The sequence below is a fragment of the Theobroma cacao genome, chromosome 10 (assembly GCF_000208745.1).
Source record: "Theobroma cacao cultivar B97-61/B2 chromosome 10, Criollo_cocoa_genome_V2, whole genome shotgun sequence".
NCBI classification, from domain to species: Eukaryota; Viridiplantae; Streptophyta; class Magnoliopsida; order Malvales; family Malvaceae; genus Theobroma; species Theobroma cacao.
In genome coordinates, this window is record NC_030859.1 from 21,395,975 (window position 1) to 21,413,767 (window position 17,793).

Here is a 17,793-nt window from a genome sequence, read left to right on the forward strand (position 1 = left end):
CGTGACAGTACCAATGTCTACAGCATTATCGATCTTCTCACTAGTCATTGAACATGTCTTTCTCATCTTTTCTTTTTTGAAAAAATCTTGATACTGCTTGTGCAGTATTGAAAATCTTTGATGTGAAGAAAGCAATAGATGGAAAGGTTGTCTGAGGCCATGGGCAACATGTCCCATGGTTGCAGCAACTTTGGTTAGCATGTTTTGGGACATATTGAGCCACAAATATACGTGTTCACATTATATATATATATATATATATATGCATGTATGAATGATCACCCACATATATATATATATATATATATATATATATATATATAGTAGTAGTTAGNCCCACATATATATATATATATATATATATATATATATATATATATGAGTAGTATTATTGGTTTCAGCTTTTTCCAAATGTCCCACACTGCCATTATTAGTCCCATAGATACTACTTCACTTCACTAGTAGTAATACTTTAGCAATGTTTTAGGGTTTTAGGGGGGTTAAGATAATTTTTTTTTTATTTTAATATGTTTTTTATATTAAATTTTAAATTCAAGATATCTCAAAAAAAATAAAGACGAAAACAAATTTGTGATGAAAATTTTGATAAATTAATAAATTATTAATCATTTATCTGAACAATAAAAAATATTTTTCTTTGAATAAGTAATTTTTCGATTACGGAAACGGAAATTAAATTGAAATATTTTTTTTTTGAAAATTTTATTTTTTTGTATTTAAAGAAAAAAATAAAATGAAATATTTTTTGTTCTTAGGTGAAGTGACAAAACGAGGTCGTTTTGGTATTAAATTTCTTTCCATGTTAGCGTGTTGTTTATTAGGAAAGAAGAGCGAAGAAAGCTAGAAAAGGAGAAAAGATTTTAATTTGGACAGCCAGTCAGCTCTCTTTCTCTCTTATTTCTCTCACATTTCTCTTCCTGAGATCTGAATCTGAGAAGCAACACCAAAATGCCGGATCCGCCGAGCCTGAGTCCCAATCCGGATCAGCCAATTCACTCCAATGCGTCGTCCACCACCCAAACGACGCCGTCCTTCGCCAACCCAACCACATTCCGAGGCTCTTACCACAGGCGAGCACAGTCGGAAGTCCAATTTCGTATCCCAGACGACTTGGATCTCGTATCGGACCCGTTCGAAGGTCTGGGATCCGAGGACGACTTGTTTTGCAGTTACATGGATATCGAGAAGCTGGGTGGATCATCCAAGGGGGCGGACGAAGGAGGGGCTGCGGGATCTTCGAGTGCTGGGTCGGGTCAGAACCCGAAAGGAGGAGAGGAAACGAGTGGCGGGTCGGGAATGGGGGAGAAGAGTACTGGAGGAGGGAAAGGAAGGCATAGGTATAGTAATTCGGTTGATGGGTGCTCGATGATGGAGTCGATTGAAGCTAAGAAAGCTATGGCTCCTGATAAGCTTGCTGAATTGTGGACTGTTGACCCAAAGAGAGCAAAAAGGTTTGGGAATTACTTCCTTTTTCCCCCCTTTTTTGGTTTTTTTTTTTAGTGAATTTGGGTTTACTTGTGTAATTGTGGTGTTGGGAACTTATGGAATTGTAGAAGAAGTTCGAAGTTTGTAACTTTTTACTGTAAAGTTTGTGAATTTTGTTTCTTTTTGGTAGATTATAAGGGGAAGTTATTAGAACAAAGTAATATACTTTTTGTTTTTAAAATTGTATATTTGTATAAAAAGTTTTTTTTTTGTTTCTTTTTGGTTGGATTCATTATTTTTTGTCATAGGCATTATGATTGTTTTGTTGAATTGTTCTTTTTTTATCTTTATCTTAATGGTGAAGTTGACTTTCTTTTTGTTGGGTGCGGATGGGGTCTTGGGCAGTTTAGGAATATAAGTGAGGAACTTAAGAAATTCGACTTGGAAATGTTTTTTCCATGGGGAGTGGAAACTTGAAAGTATTTAAGAATTTTGGAGAATTTCTGAAAAGTATGCATTTTTATGGAACTAATCGATGTCAATTATATGGGTTTTTCCTACTTCTCGATGCTTTCTTATGGATCATGCACATACTTCTTAGCTCATTCTCTTGTTTCATGGGTATTATGACTTTTTTGTTGACATAACTTTCTTTTAACAATTTAGTGCTTCAGTTGACTTATTTCACCCCTTGATGAATGGAACTTTTTGTATTTTATGAACTTCATTGAAGAAGTTTTTAAAAGCATGTGTTATGATGCACCTAAGCATTTTGCTTGTTGATTGGTGTATGATTTTTCTACTTAATGAGTAGGGTTTGAATCTTCCCTTCCTCAAATAAAAAAAAGTATGTACTTTTATGAATTAAATTCATGTGGATTTTGAAATGTCTTCTATTTATGTGTGCTTTTCCATGTTTTTATGGCTTCTTTTCTCGTTTTCAGTTGACTTTTTTCACCCTTTGATGAATGATAATTTTGGTATTTTACGAACTTTATGCATTACGATGCAACTAAGCATTTGACTCATTGATTGGTGCATCATTTCTCTACTCAAAGAGTGGGGTTCGAATCCTCCTTTCCCAAATAAAAAAAAATATGTATTTTTATAAATTAAATTCATGTAAATTATGAGGTCTCTTCTATTTATTTGTGCTTTTTATGGATTATGTTTTTATGGCATCTTTTCTCGTTTTCAGTTGACTTTTTTCACCCCTTGATAAATGGAGTTTATGGTATTTTAGGAATTTCATTGAAAAAGTTTTTAAAAGTATACATTATGATGTACTTGAACATTTAGTTCATTGATTGATACATGGTCTCCTTGCTCAACGAGTAGGGTTTGAATCCCCTTACTGCTAATAAAAATAAAGTATGTATTTTTATGAATTAAATTCATGTGAATTATGAGGTGTCTTTTATTTATGTGTGCTTTTTTATAACTTATGTTTTTATGGCTTCTTTTCTTGTTTTCAGTTGGCTTTTTTCACTCCTTGATTGGAGTATTTGGTATTTTAGGAATTTCATTGATGAAGTTTTTAAAAATATGAATTATGATGCATTCGAACATTTGGCTCATTGATCGGTGTATGATCTTCCTACTCAAAGAAGAGGGTTCGAATCCTCTTTCCCCTGATAAAGAAAAAGTTATTTATTTTTATGAATTAAATTCAAGTGAATTATGATGTGTCTTCTACTTATGTGTGCATTTTTATGGGTTATGTTTTTATAGCTTATTTTCTCGTTTTCAGTTGACTTTTTTCACCCCTCGATGAATGGAGTTTTTGGTATTTTAGGAATTTCATTGAAGAAGTTTTTATAAGTATGCATTATGACGCAACTAAGCATTTGTTTCATTGATTGATACATTATCACCCTGCTCAAAGAGTAGGGTTCGAATCCCTCTTCCCTCAAATAAAAAAAAATTATGTATTTTTATGAATTAGATTCATGTGAATTATGAGGTGTCTTCTATTTGTGTGTGTGTTTTTATGGGATATGTTTTTATCGCTTCTTTCTCGTTTTCAGTTCTTTTTTCAGCCCTTGATAAATGGAGTTTTTGGTATTTTAAGAATTTCATTTAAGAAGTTTTTAAAAGTATACTTTATGATGCATCCGAGCATTTGGCTCATTGTTTAGTGCATGATCTTACTGCTTAAAGAGTAGGGTTCGAATCCCTCTTCCCTCAAATATAAAAAGTTATGTATTTTTATGAATTAAATTCATGTGAATTATGAGGTGTCTTCTATTTATGTGTGCTTCTTTTCTCATTTTCAGTTGACTTTTTCACCCCTTGATAAATGGAGTTTTTGGTATTTTAGGAATGTCATTACAGAAGTTTTAAAAAGGATGCATTATTAATGCATTCGAGCATTTGGCTTATTGATTGGTACATGGTTTTTTTGCTCAAAGAGTAGGGTTCGAAATCCCTTTCCCCTAATAAAAGAAAAAATTATGTATTTTATGAATTAAATTCATGTGAATTATGAGGTGTCTTCTATTTATTTGTGCTTTTTAATGGGTTATGTTTTTATGGCTTCTTTTCTCGTTTCCTTAATGAGGAAAATGCAATATTATATATTTTTCTGAATTTTGATGACTTGTTTTCCAATTATGATTAGGAGATGGAATAAATGCTTCCTGAAATATTGAAGTAACTATAAGTACTTAATTGCAATATTGTCTTAGTAAATCAGATCAGAGTATGAGATTGTATAATCTGTATCTCAAATTGCTAAGTACATTTTTGGCTTGTCTATGGGAATTTCAACATATGTATGGGCTGTTTTACCATCAAATGTTGTAATACTATGGTCAGGAGTAGGAAATATTCAGTTTAGTATCACTGAACATGTACTTCATAAATTCTAAGAACACTCAGCATTGATTATTCGGATAGGCTTTTTCTAGATTGTTAACTACTTGATCTTGTTACTCTTTCTCCTTCTAAATGATTTTTTAAATTTTTTCTCCGATAGTTTTATCTATTCTTTTTAAAATTTGATAATCAGTTTTATAATCAATTTTTTTCAACACCTTGCGTTTTTGGAAGTGTTGGTTTCTAAGGCCAGTCTTGTCACCATATTCCGTGCTGTACTATGACGTCATTACTATCACTCCATCAGCATAACTGAAAATATTGACCTGTGGAATATCTCTTAAACCGTTAACAATATGACTTCTGGGCAGTTATGGGTTAATTTCATTTAAGTTTGATTTTTGGCAAATGAGCTGTTCTTTCCAAACTGTGGAACTTGCAATAATGGGTTTGGAAGGTCATGTGCGCATTGGTTTTCCACATTTGGAACGTTATAACCTCTTTTCATTCACATTTTCTATTGTTTGAGAGCCACTACACTTTACTTCTCTTTTCATTCCTATATTACTGATAAGTGTATCTTGCTTTAAATTGCATTAGCATTTGGTGAGGCGGCTGAGTTAGTGCAATTCTTATCTCTCTGCTCAACACCCCTCCACCCTTAGTCAGAATGGAAAATTTCCCCCATAGATTTGACAATCTCGTATTGTGTGGTAAGATTTGGGTTTTCATTCCAGTTTCCGCTAAGAAAGTATGTAATTTGTGTAGGATCATTGCAAATCGGCAGTCAGCTGCTCGTTCTAAAGAGAGGAAGGCCCGATATATATCTGAATTGGAGAGAAAAGTCCAAACACTGCAAACAGAAGCAACTACTCTTTCTGCGCAACTAACCCTATTCCAGGTTCTTGTCAAGCACTTTCCTGTCTCATTGCATAATATTTAAGCTAGTTTGTGGGGATATGCATTCCTTTTATGCAAATATCAGATCTGCACATTAAACAGTCAAATATTTGGCGATTCATTTTGCTAAGAAATCAAAAGCTTTTTGCAATTGGGTCTTTAATTCTTTTTGGTTTAGTTCTTTTATTGTGATTGAACATGCTTCTAACACTCTGTTAAAGGCATCTTATTTTCTGAAATTGCCATTATTTTTAATATGTTCCATCTTCTGTTGCTTTCATTTTTCTTGATTGACTAATACCTAAGTGTTAATAGTCTTAATGCCTGTGTCCTGTTCTAGAGAGATACAACAGGCTTGAGTACTGAGAACACAGAGCTTAAGCTTCGGCTACAAGCTATGGAACAACAAGCTCAGCTACGTGATGGTATGTTCTGTCCAAACCAATTAGGTACCAAATTCTCTCCAAGATCGTATATCTTTACGAGTGTACATTCAGCATATCAAGGGACGTGTTTGCTACACAAGTTGAGCAATTTTTTCACCATATAAACAAACTGGCATGGAACTAGTCAAAATAAGGGATGCCCATTTTAAATAAATAGTATTCTAGGCATTAATATCAGAGCTCAAGCATTGTGTAGCATTATGATTGTCCATTTGCATGGAGGTATCTAACCATGTTTGTATTAACGTCCCTGCTATTTCATTCATAAAACTGCAGGGAATTGTTAACTATATATATAATTTTTCTTCTTGTCCATTTGTGACTACAGCTCTGAATGAAGCACTGAAGAAGGAAGTAGAGAGGCTCAAGATTGCCACTGGAGAAATGACAACACCCACAGATACCTTTAATTTGGGAATGCACCATATCCCTTACACCCAATCTTCCTACTTTCCTCCCCAGCCACAGCATGTGCAAGTTGACACCCAGAACATACAAATGCCACAGTTTCATCCCTTCCAGTCTAACATGTTGACGCCTAATCAGTCTGTGGTGGCTGCCTCCAACTCGCATGCCTATGCTGATATGATGCAACAGGACCCTCTTGGCCGATTGCAGGGGCTTGATATCAGCAGCAGGGGTTCACGCTTAGTGAAATCTGAAGGCCCCTCAATTTCTGCCGGTGAACATGGTGGAACATTATGATACAAATTTTGCTGATAAACAGTTTGCCCTGGCCTATTTGTTGGATTGTTCATAGACTGACCTTATTGACATCAAAAGGTACTATTCAGTTGAATTCAATTCTTTCAATGAGATTGGGGTTTTAGGTTTTCTGTAGCTTTGCTAGGTTTCCAGATATTGGAGATTCTTTTCTTGTGGATTTCACATTCAATTATTTTTGGAGCAAAGCAATGATGTGGGAATAGAAGTTTGATCCCTAGAAGTAGATTGATGCGACATTCCAGCTGCTTCCGCTGTATTGTCGGTTAAGTATTGTTTAAAGTTATATTGCTGGTGAATTTCTTCGAATTGTTTTTGTTTCAGTGGATGGTGCACCCTCACTCTCAAATGAGTGTGCACAAAACTGTAAATGCATCTGGCTATATGATTGTAGTGCCTTGAGTTTACAGTTCTTTAACTTCCTGGCTCAGTTAAACCTTGGAGGATAATACAGGCCTCAGTTGCTGTTGCTTGTCACTTAATCATGTGATATGATTACTTATGACTTGTGAATGCATCAGTGTGTGATCTATGCTCTCTTCAGAAAGGTCTTGATTTACAACATTGTTCAGCCCTTTGTTAGGGTGCAGAAGGTTATATAAATGTTGACCTTTTAGTTAGGGATAATTGTTCAACCCTTTGGCATTTTGAAACTGGGAGGGGGGTAGGTGTACTTTTTGGACTTTACCCCTCCTACAAAATGAGGATTTGAGAATTTGAATGCAAATCCTGCAGATCAAAGGTCTCCTACTATTGGGCTATTGCCTTTTGGGTAGGATGGTTTAATTTTTGCTGAAAATATAAAGTCCTGAAAGGGGCTTTCCTAATCGACCTTACAATCACAAGTTTCTGGAAATCATGAAGAAAAGTAAAACCTTGTTCCTAAGGGTACTCCCTTCCAATAAAGCTCTGAATTCCTACTTGTATCAGAGTTTGGGCTTTCAAAAATTTTAAGCAAATTAAACCTACAAGTTTTTGGAAACAATGAACTTGTTTAGTGCAGGTACCAGTAGAAACAATTTTATGTTTAGTCCAAACTTGAATTGCCTTAGCATAGTGTAATGGGTCTGAAAAGTGAGAGATGAAGTGGGCGTTGAGTATATAAATATAGGATGAGATAGGTCTTGGTATATAAACATGGATTTTCTTTTACTTATCAAACGTGTCTTTAACGTGGACTGGACTCAGTGACAGTAGACTCTTCTTCTAGTTAAATTCTTCTGAGGTGTTTCCTACAAAATTTATGGTCTTTGCAACAGAAAACATTTCTTCATTACCAGTCTAAAATTCTTATCTCAACTCATGAAAGTAAATAGAAGAGTCCAGGCCCATATAATAATACATCGAAAGCAGAGGTTTTTAATGCATAGCTTTTGCATAAGCTAATCCTCCCTGGACATTGCACAGGACAAACCATGCCTATGCATTTCCAAGAAGGAAAAAGTGAAGTACGACTAAATAAATTACTGCAGCACTGTTATTTTCGTTCTCAGTTTTGCTTCTTACTTCAATAATTTATAATAGAAGAAGCTGTTGCTGAGCTTCAGCTGCTACTGCTGCTTAGCTGAAAGCCTCAAAACTTAGTTTCTCCAAACTCCTGTGCCGCATGGCTGCTACTGCAGCTGCTGCTTTCATCTTCGTTTCCTCTCATTTCACCCTGCAAAGATTGCCAAAGAAATTGATTTATAGTACCAAGTTTCCATTACATCTCATTGCTGTATACCAAGATGAAGAAAAATATTTTATTTACATTAGAAGATCAAAATTGTGCAAGGCATAGTTTCAAAGTTCTTCTCTGTCTAGTCTAGCTATCAAACAATGGGGTTATTAGTAGAAGATGCTTACTGGGAGCAGTTAGGATTCTGAGTTGTAATATTGTAGCGGATGTTGACGTTACACTTTCCCGGAAGCTGCTTAACAAGATTGAAATTGAGCCTATGACGGCGTTGGAACTGAGCAGCAAGACTCGTTAAGCATCGGCAAACGCCTTGTCGATCCGAAGTGGTATTGGCTTTGGAATTCAGAAGCCGGATCTGTGTGCAACAGTGTACGAACGAGCTCCCGGTCGCCAGGTACGTCACGCACGGAACAAGGGCCTTGCTCACCTCGGGGCAGGTTAAAGCATGAACAACTCTAGGAGACTCAGTCATCAAGCCTGTAAGCACAAATAATGTGCACAACAGCTTGCAGGTGAAAGAGCTTCTAGACATGGTTGAAACGAATTTAGCTGAAACCTGAACATCCTGAGAGCGGGTTCGATCTTTATAGAAACATGGCCATTATTGCAGTTGTTGGAACTGGTTTGGAGCTTATTAAATGGCCACACTCAGAAGAACATCTTAGAATAGTCTCAGACAGACATATATGATGAATGCTTCCATCCCTTTCCAATGTTATAAAAAATAGTTGCGCCCCAATGAGAACTTACATTTAGAAATCACAAACTTTCTGGTAATCATTTAGAGAACAGTTGCTAATTGCAGTTACAAGCTTGTGAGTGACTTTCACAGGCAAGAAAATCTGCCATGTAACACTGTAAAAACTGTTTGGAAGACAAGAAATCAGTAATAGAATGATTAGTTCAAATGTTAGTGTAGAAAGTACTGTTAAGGGCTCCATAGTGGACCATGGCTGTTACTATGGTTGTTGGGAGACCGGAATGCCATCAAAATTAATAGCCAAGGACACAATCACGGTCACTTCCAGCAAACCTGTGAATTTCTACTTTCATAGATTTATGATTCTCAACTCTCAAAAGACAAAAGTTGTCAGCAAAAGATCTGTACTGTCATAAGGTTTTGGCAACAAACTAATTGATCTCATAAATTAAACAAAAGTTTGGCCAAAAACTATAAAACTAAACTGAAGTAAACTGGAGTGGTACGTGTGAACTCCTAAGGATGGAGGGTTGCTGGCTGAGGAGATCAGAATGAGGGAATAAGTTTTCTGCTTTACAAGACTAAAATGGTTTCCGTCTGCTCAATTTGGTTCTTCATAGATTGATTTGGGGTTAGATTTGTTTATTTGAGAAATAGACTATTTGGACTATGTGCCTGGGAGGTGCTCTTATTCTTATAGCTGGAGGAAGATTCTTAAATTGTTGCTAGGAAATCCAATTAATCCTGACACAACATTGCTGATGAGGCTTCTACTTTTCTATGGCATAACAATTGACATGAGTTGGGTCATCTACTCCTCAAATTTGGTCCTAAGATTGTTCACGATTCAGGGATCAGTTGCTATTGAGGGCCTGTGAAATCTGATCAGCTGGCCCATTTTTCAGTCCTTGCCATAGTCAAGATCCTGACAATGGTCTTTTGCTAAGTTATAGCCCATTTTTCAGCTGGCCCATTTTCCCCGACTTCCTGCTAAGTTATGGAAAATTTGTGTAGCTTTATGAAGGGAGACTTCCTAAGGTGAAGTGTTCTACACTAGTCTCTAGTCTGTTATTCTTTCACTACCAGGGAGCCATTAGTGTTTCTTCAGTGTGTTGGTCATCAAAGATAGGCTTATCATGCAAGATAGGAGACTAAAATGCATAAATTAATTGTAACATTTCCCATCAAGTGGGTTGGAATATGATTCTGCAAGCTAGAGGAAAAAAATTCCAAAACCTTTGCTTTTTAAGTTTGTCTGTGAATGTTGTTAACTATTTATGGACTATGATATTCGGTTGGGAGAAGAAGAATAAAACACTGTTTGCTACTTTGGTTATATGAGAACATTAATTGTTTGAAGATATTCAATCTGTTATCAGACTCAAAACCGAGTTATCCAGAGAATGTTGCAAGCAGTTGTATTAAATCCCTTCTTTGATCTAGTTGGAGAATTGCTAGCAGTGTCCTAAACTTGGCTTTGCTGTCTTGCTTGGTACAGTTTTCTGTTCGTAGGGACCATCTTGCAGCTATGTGTTATCCACCTCTCATTCTGGTAAAATCAACAGCTTAAACATCCGGGAAAGTACATAGTAACAGCAGTTAACTCAAATTTCGGACTCTCTCCTTCCATTGCATTGCCCCTTTTTCTTTTCCCACTGAGGAGCCATAATCAAATGCAACTCGATCTATACCTTTATGATTTCGGATTCAAGTGTAGCTCAGATTAAGCAGGTGTCAGGACTCCTAACTGACGACTTGCAGCCAGTCTAATGTTTTCGTACAATGTCAGGTGCTGGTGCATCAGAAGGGTATCAGCAAAAGTTGAGGTTTTGGCTATAAGAATATAGCCAACAACCAAGCTTTCCATTTTACATTCACAGGGTTGATTATCAATCAATTTCTTTTGAAAGGTGATCTTTTTCACCATTTGGAACATATTCTTTCAGTTGTACACGAAACCAGGGATCAGGACACCAAACTTAACTACCTTGCCACCATGTAAGGGTCACAGGCTGCCCTACAACCCCAGCTTCCAATTAAATGCACATGGCTGGGGGGTTGAAACCTTTTAGTTAGAACTGCTGTATGTTGGGGTTTGGAAGCCCCCAAAGTGGGTCTGGGTTTGCGGCTGCAATGTGTGACCACTGTGTTTTAAAGACCCCCAGAAAGTGACTATTCAGAAAGCTGAGAGTTAATGGTCCCATTTTCCATGAAAGATTGTAGGGAGATCTTAGTCTCTTGCAAGTGGGACTAAGAGACAACCCCTTGTGGGGGGAGCTCTCATTGGAGCCTAACACACAAACATTTGGATAACTTCCACATGACCTTTCTGTGGATCTCATTTCAAAGCTTTAATTAATGTTGTCCCCAGGACAATGCCTGGGGAGCTTTCTGGTTGCAAATCTTAATCCTTACTGATATAACAACAGAAGACAGAATAAATATGGAAAATCCCATATCATTTCGTATTTTTCCCTGTTTTTATATATATAAAAAAAGAACTAATACCGTGCATGCTCATTCTTTTATTGCAATTAGATAAAAAACTGGGAAATATCTGCAGCTAGCAATAGGATTAAACTGTTGATGCTGGTAATGTTGCATGTAGATATGCGTTACCAAATAACAACAGGCTCCAACCCTTCTCAACTCTCTTAAAAAGAAATCACAACCAGTAAGCCAAACCTGAGTCATTGTTCTTTGGCTTACTCTATTGTTTCTTCTACACTTGTATCTGCTAGGCAAAAAGCAGAAGGAAATCAAGAAAGGTTTGCCCCCATGCAGGATCGAACTACAGACCTTCAGTTTACAAGACTGACGCTCTACCACTGAGCTATAGGGGCTCTGACATTGGTCATCCAAATTCCTTTTGTTTTCTACATTTTTAACATGAGCTTCCCCACTGGGATCCTGTGTGTTGTTTATTTTATTATCGCATTGTCACAAGACTTTGACTCTTCCATACTTTAAATTCACATTGGACTTTTGTAATTTACTCAACATGCTTGATCAACAAATACAGATGCAGAGGTTTTGTCTCAGGAGGACTTGAAAATTTTTTTCACTGTTCAATGAGAATATCTTGGTAGAGGTAAAAGAACCTCATGTCACCTTTTCCAATATTCCATATTTCCCACTTTGAAACAGACAAGTTTTAAGATATGTTGAAAAGAAATTGTAGCAGAAAAAGCAGGATTCTCAATCTTCCCTACTGATGTGAAATTAACAAAAACAAAAGGAAGCAAAATCAAAGCATTTTTTTCTTATTCTCCTTTAGTCCACATCTGATATTAGGAAATTACTTTTATTGCTTGGATGCTTTTGGTTAATCCTATATCAGTATCAGGTTACAATGTTGAAAACCACCCAAAGTTCACATGAAAATGATGCATGGATACAAAGGGGACCGGGTAGCCCGGGGCTTCCATGTGCTCCTAACATGGTAGGACCCTGACCAAATCTTTCTAACAGATAACTTTCAAGCTTTTCTTCCTGTTTAACACATAAGATTGAGATTAATCATTGTAAAAAACTACAAAACTCAATGCTTAAATTAATCCCTACACACGTATGTCTAATGATTTCAATGATCGATTAATGATGATGGAAAAAAAAATCATGTTTTTTCTCTTTCTGATCTTATAGATAGATATGGCTGCGCATGCAGCTGATGCTGCATACTGCTAATCATTCAGATTTAGCAAGTCAAGTTCATATTATAATATAATTATCGACAAATGATTCCTTAAGTCACCATCCAAAAGTATACGGTTGATGCTCACTGAAATATGGTTTTGGTAAGGGAAAAAAAAAATTATATGATTCGTGGCCATGTACCAGATATAGTTGTTTTGAGCAAAGCAATGCTAGTTAAGCTTAAACAAGTTGACCTAATCAATAAACAAGTTGCACATTGCACTGGAAATTAATATGAGGCTTTAATTTCAAATGCTGAGTGCTTTCAGGTCGTTCTGCTGCTTTCTTGGTTGTACAGCAGATTGCTTCAACAGAAATGGTATGCTTACAGATGAAGGAAAGCAGGTCCCCCCCCCTCCATTGGCCCTGTAACAAATGGAAAAAACAAGAAAGAAACCTGATGGGATTTTAATCTTCCTGATGTTCAAGGTCTTTGAAGAACATTAAGAAATACATAGATCCCACATGTGTCCAGGCGTGCCCTTGTTACTGGCTTCCTGTTTAGGAGATGTGAATTGAATGCTGTGGAAGATAAATGGGAGGTGTCCCTATTGATTTTACCACGAACAGCATTTTTGTAATGTGTGAAAAGGTTTAAGATGAAAAGCACAAAATGATTACAAGGCTCCCTTGACTAGTTTTGTAGGATATTCCTCTACAGCCTACCAAATTAGACCTCAAAGAACACAGGAAAAAATAAAGAAAACCCAAAGTCCCCAATCAAAGGAAACAGAAGATTTCTCCAGGGATAGGCGCGATTTCAGGCAATTTAAGGAGAAAATTCCACAAAACTACACGTAAGGAAGCATTTGGTTGGAAGAAAACAAAAGGGAGAGCAGTTAAAAGGACTAGGAGAATAAGATAAGAAAACATTGATAAATGCATGTGCAGGTGGGGGCCATGCGGCATAGCGGTTGGTAGTCTAACCGGAACATTTGCATGTGCAGGCTTTGATCCTTGTAAATGACCTGAAAATATGAAATCCGTTTTCGTGGTATTGCCTTTCTCTCATCAACGTGAGGATTGCTTGCTTGTCTCTTCCTTCTCTTCACGTCCACATCGCACCGCCCCCAGACCTTTTCCATTTATTTCCTATATAAACCCCTTCTCCCATCCCTATGTTCACAAGCATCAAGCACTAAACACACCAAGCCTTTTAATTACCCTCTCTCTCTCTCTCACCTCTCAAGTACTCCAGCTAATATTCACAATGGCAAAAGCAGGATTGTCTGCAGCTTCTCTTCTGCTCTTTCTCTTCAATTTTTGCCTGCGAGGGGCCTATGGTGACTACGGGGGAGGATGGGAAGGTGGTCATGCTACATTCTATGGTGGTGGTGATGCATCTGGCACAATGGGTAAGTTTAGGGGACTTTGTCATTCTAGCAAAAAGGAATAAAAGCAAAACAAAGAAACAAAAACCCTTAAAAAGTGTGGGGTAATTAAAAAGTTGAAGCAATGCTGTAACAACTTGCTGCTTCAGGCCTTTTTGTGTACTTCCAAAATAATTGCACATGGTAACTTTATATGGTCTATAACTTTTTTAAGTTTACTTACATCCACTGCTTCTATTTCAGGAGGTGCTTGTGGATATGGCAACTTATACAGCCAAGGCTATGGGACTAACACTGCAGCACTTAGCACTGCCTTGTTCAACAATGGATTAAGCTGCGGTTCTTGCTATGAAATGAGATGTGACAATGACCCCAAATGGTGCCTGGCCGGATCCATTATAGTCACTGCAACAAACTTCTGCCCCCCTAACAATGCTTTGTCCAATGACAATGGTGGCTGGTGCAACCCTCCCCTCCAGCACTTTGACTTGGCAGAGCCTGCCTTCCTGCAGATTGCTCAATACCGCGCTGGAATCGTCCCCATTTCATTCAGAAGGTAATGATTCCAGCACCCTTTATGATCAAAGCTTAGTTAAACTAGTTTCCGAGCTCATCTCAATAACATATTTTCTATGTTGGTCTGAACAGAGTCCCCTGTACGAAGAAAGGAGGAATCAGGTTCACCATTAACGGTCACTCTTACTTCAACTTGGTCTTGATCACAAATGTTGGTGGTGCTGGAGATGTCCATGCAGTGTCAATCAAGGGCTCTAACACAGGATGGCAACCAATGTCAAGGAACTGGGGCCAAAACTGGCAGAGCAACTCCTACCTCAACGGCCAAAGCCTCTCCTTCCAGGTCACCACAAGCGATGGCCGGACCGTGACCAGCTACAACGTGGTGCCAGGAAGTTGGCAGTTCGGCCAAACATTTGAGGGTGGTCAGTTTTAAGAGTTTCCAGGACAAAAGAATGTCCTGGAAAATGGAAGTATGTGTATCTATTGTGCCACTGTTTGAGAAAGGGGAAGGAACAAGAGGGAGAGTATAGAGTAGGAAAGGCTCAGTCCCATGTGGCTGTCTATTGCTGTGGTGGTTCATTGGCACCCGCTAGGCCTTCTTTATATATTTTCATTCATCAAAAGGGTTGTGAGCTTTACAGTTTTTTCTCTTTAAAAGTAAACAGGGGATATTCCATAGTCTGGCTTCTGTCTAATTCATAGCCATTAATGAATATCAATTCAAGATTTCTTTACTTAATTCCAACTTGACTTTCTTTGATTCTAGATCCCAATTTGCCGGTTCCATTTCCAGTATTTCTCATTGCAAATTGGAAAAATTTCATTCCTCCAGCAACATGCTATAATTAGTCCTAAAGAAAGAACTGCAGCAGTAGGCAAGCTACCTATTTGCTGCAGGCCAATCTCTTTAAACTACATACACAGACCGAACCAAGAAAAAATGCCCAAGCAAACCTGCATATATTGGGACATTAACAATTTTGCACCTGCCATTCTCACTAAAAACCAAACCTGCATGTATTGTCCTGCCCCAAACCCAAGCATCTAAGACATAACAACGTTCCATACCCAAGACACGAATCTCATAAACAGGTTAAACATCGAATGTCATATTGAATCAAAAACAATATTTCCAAAGGTCTCTTCAGAATTTACACTTTACAGAACCTCAAGATCTCCAAATACAAATTCGCAGTAGCTTTATTGCTTTGACACACTTTTCAATACCAACTTTACACTTGCTTGTCTGTCCATTTATGTGTTTGTTTATTTTCAATTTGTGATTTTGGATGAATATGTAATGTAGACTTATGACCAAGAAAGCAAGCTAAAAGAGTAATTGCCTGTCTAACACAAATGTGGAATCCCATGTGCTTGGTTCTTGGAAAGAACTACAGCATGGTTGCTTAACCTTTGACCTATAACTAACATGCCAAACCTCTAACCCTTACATTACGTATGTCATTACCAGTCCTGTAGACTGTCACTATCCTGTTATTGATTCCTTTAGCAATGTCATGCGGTAATTGTGCTCTCCTATCTCTTTCACTGGTCCCGGTAGAAGTTAGATCGATTACAGTACAAGGTCTGGGGGCATATTCAACACCGTTGCAGGTAACAACTTAACTACTGTCACCGACCATGGCAAGCTCTAGTTGATCAAGATTCCAATAGGTCAACTCTCCTCCCCCTGTTGCTTGTCTAACAGCAATAACTTTTGAAACCGACAGGAATTCACATGCTTGCAACGTAACAGTTCTGTAATTGAATGAAATTTGGCTTAAAGGAAGACAATATATCAAGTCAAGAACAGCAGCCATGGCATGGTTTCTCAAAGTATGTAAGAATTCCTCCAGCAGCGGTTTGTATTCCAAGCGGAAATCAATACAACGGATTTTTAATTTAAAATTAATTGATAATAAGTGAAGAGATGTTTATTATGTTTATTTATTTAAAATATTTGTACTTTGCGTGGAAAGATACTAAATTTATCATAGAAGAAACAATAACGGAAAAGATAGTTTTCTAATATTATGTTAAATTTTTAAAACGGACATCTAATTTAACTAAAAAGGAATATTATAACAGAGTTGAAAATTTTAAAAAATAGATTTATATGTTTTGCCACCTATTCATTGAAACATAAGTCAACATTGAATTATCAAATTAAACATGAGTTTTTTTTCAAAAATATCCTCCACATATAAGATATTTTTGAAAATAGCTCTCTTTATAATTTTAATTATTTTCTATCAAAAGAAATTAATATTAGATAAAATTATCTTTAATAAAATCGACTTATATATTTAGGTCCGCACCTCAAATTTACTCACATGTTTTAAACTTTTCTCGCCAGACCATTTATCTCTGAAGTATTTCTTATCAGAAAAAAAACTTTTAAGCATTTTGAGTATTTTGAAGTGATTTTTGATATATGATGAAAAACTTTTGAATATTTTGAACATTCTTCGTCAAGTATTCATATTCGTTGATTATGTTGTTAAATGAAATATGGTATATTGTTTGAAGTTGTTGATTTTGTTAAATAGAATTCAGTAGTTTTGATGGTTTTTAGGCATTGCATGACTTGTTTTAAAGTATTGTGTTGCTAATTTTAAAACATTGCATAAGTGATTTTTAGATATTGCGGACTGGTTGATATGATATTGCATCATTGGTTAGTAAGGTATTGTGTGACTAGATAGTAATGCATTGCGTGATTAATTTTTAAACATTGTGCGACTTAGTCATTGTTTAAAATTCAGTCACGTAATGCCTAAAAACTAAAAAAGTAATGATTAAGTTACGCAATGCATAAAAATCAGTCTCGTAATACTTAAAAACCAGTGATATAATGTCTAAAAACTAATAATGCAATATCTAATAACTAATTATTTGTCTGCTCGCAGTCAAGTTTAAGTTACCAATGTCATACAGTGTTCTAATTTACAAATATGTCTAATCAATTTCAACCCCTCAATTTTGAGGTTCTATGAATTAACTAATAAAGCCAAAAACCTAAAACACATATGTTGATGTCATCTCTGCCTTTTGGGATGGCGAGAAAGAGTTGGATGACGAGATAGACCGTATTTGACAAGAGAGAAATTAAAATTTAATTTTTAAATTTTTATCTGGATGACAAGATAGAGAAACAGAAACCATTTTAATTTGTCTGAAATTGTTTAAAGGGCATTGTTTTTAAGTCATGTCAAAAATTAGTTAAAAATAAATAAAGGATATTTTTGAATTGGGCTTACGAAAAGAGTTATTTTTCACAATTTTCTCTTAAACATGTATAATTTTTTTTATAATAATTACGTATAATTAAATAACTATGTGATAATCAATTAAATTTTATTTATGAATTTTCACACTCACATCGGTTTCTGAATACCACTTATATTTTAAAAATATTTTTTGAATTATTATTATATATACTATGTAACTTATATAATAATTTAATACTTCACAAACAAATTTAATTAATCATTACATGTAAATATGTAACATTGAATCGTTAACTCAAGTCAATTG

At 36.2% G+C, this 17,793-nt stretch overlaps 3 protein-coding genes and 1 non-coding gene across 5 annotated transcripts; 2 read left to right on the plus strand and 2 right to left on the minus strand.

The window, feature by feature from the left end:
- Positions 871-6,814, plus strand: LOC18587475 (transcription factor RF2b). 2 transcript variants are annotated; one of them, XM_007011253.2, is made up of 4 exons: positions 871-1,472; positions 5,032-5,164; positions 5,504-5,612; positions 5,938-6,814. In XM_007011253.2, exons 1-4 carry the CDS (start codon positions 970-972, stop codon positions 6,312-6,314), a joined length of 1,122 nt encoding a protein of 373 aa, XP_007011315.2. In that variant the 5' UTR covers positions 871-969; the 3' UTR covers positions 6,315-6,814. The 2 variants fall into 2 exon arrangements, with proteins under 2 accessions (XP_007011315.2, XP_007011316.2); XM_007011254.2 differs by having other exon boundaries at positions 970-1,472; positions 5,504-5,588.
- Positions 7,624-8,639, minus strand: LOC18587476 (non-specific lipid-transfer protein 1). Its single transcript, XM_007011256.2, has 2 exons — positions 8,178-8,639; positions 7,624-7,989 (listed from the first exon to the last, which is right to left on the minus strand). The coding sequence occupies exons 1-2, from the start codon at positions 8,540-8,542 to the stop codon at positions 7,980-7,982; spliced, it is 375 nt and encodes a 124-aa protein (XP_007011318.2). The 5' UTR covers positions 8,543-8,639; the 3' UTR covers positions 7,624-7,979.
- On the minus strand, positions 11,482-11,553 carry TRNAT-UGU. Its single transcript has one exon. It is a non-coding gene; the product is annotated as a tRNA-Thr (tRNA).
- LOC18587477 (expansin-A10) lies at positions 13,512-15,001 on the plus strand. Its single transcript, XM_007011257.2, has 3 exons — positions 13,512-13,761; positions 13,981-14,293; positions 14,386-15,001. The coding sequence occupies exons 1-3, from the start codon at positions 13,617-13,619 to the stop codon at positions 14,687-14,689; spliced, it is 762 nt and encodes a 253-aa protein (XP_007011319.1). The 5' UTR covers positions 13,512-13,616; the 3' UTR covers positions 14,690-15,001.

Coding starts and splice junctions, on each gene's coding strand:
- LOC18587476 (XM_007011256.2), bottom strand. CDS start 8,542: ATGTCTAGAAGCTCTTTCACCTGCAAGCTGTTGTGCACATTATTTGTG.
- LOC18587477 (XM_007011257.2), top strand. CDS start 13,617: ATGGCAAAAGCAGGATTGTCTGCAGCTTCTCTTCTGCTCTTTCTCTTC. Junction 13,762..13,980: donor TGATGCATCTGGCACAATGG/GTAAGTTTAGGG, acceptor CTTCTATTTCAG/GAGGTGCTTGTGGATATGGC. Junction 14,294..14,385: donor GTCCCCATTTCATTCAGAAG/GTAATGATTCCA, acceptor TGGTCTGAACAG/AGTCCCCTGTACGAAGAAAG.
- LOC18587475 (XM_007011253.2), top strand. CDS start 970: ATGCCGGATCCGCCGAGCCTGAGTCCCAATCCGGATCAGCCAATTCAC. Junction 5,165..5,503: donor CGCAACTAACCCTATTCCAG/GTTCTTGTCAAG, acceptor GTCCTGTTCTAG/AGAGATACAACAGGCTTGAG. Junction 5,613..5,937: donor GTTCTGTCCAAACCAATTAG/GTACCAAATTCT, acceptor TTGTGACTACAG/CTCTGAATGAAGCACTGAAG.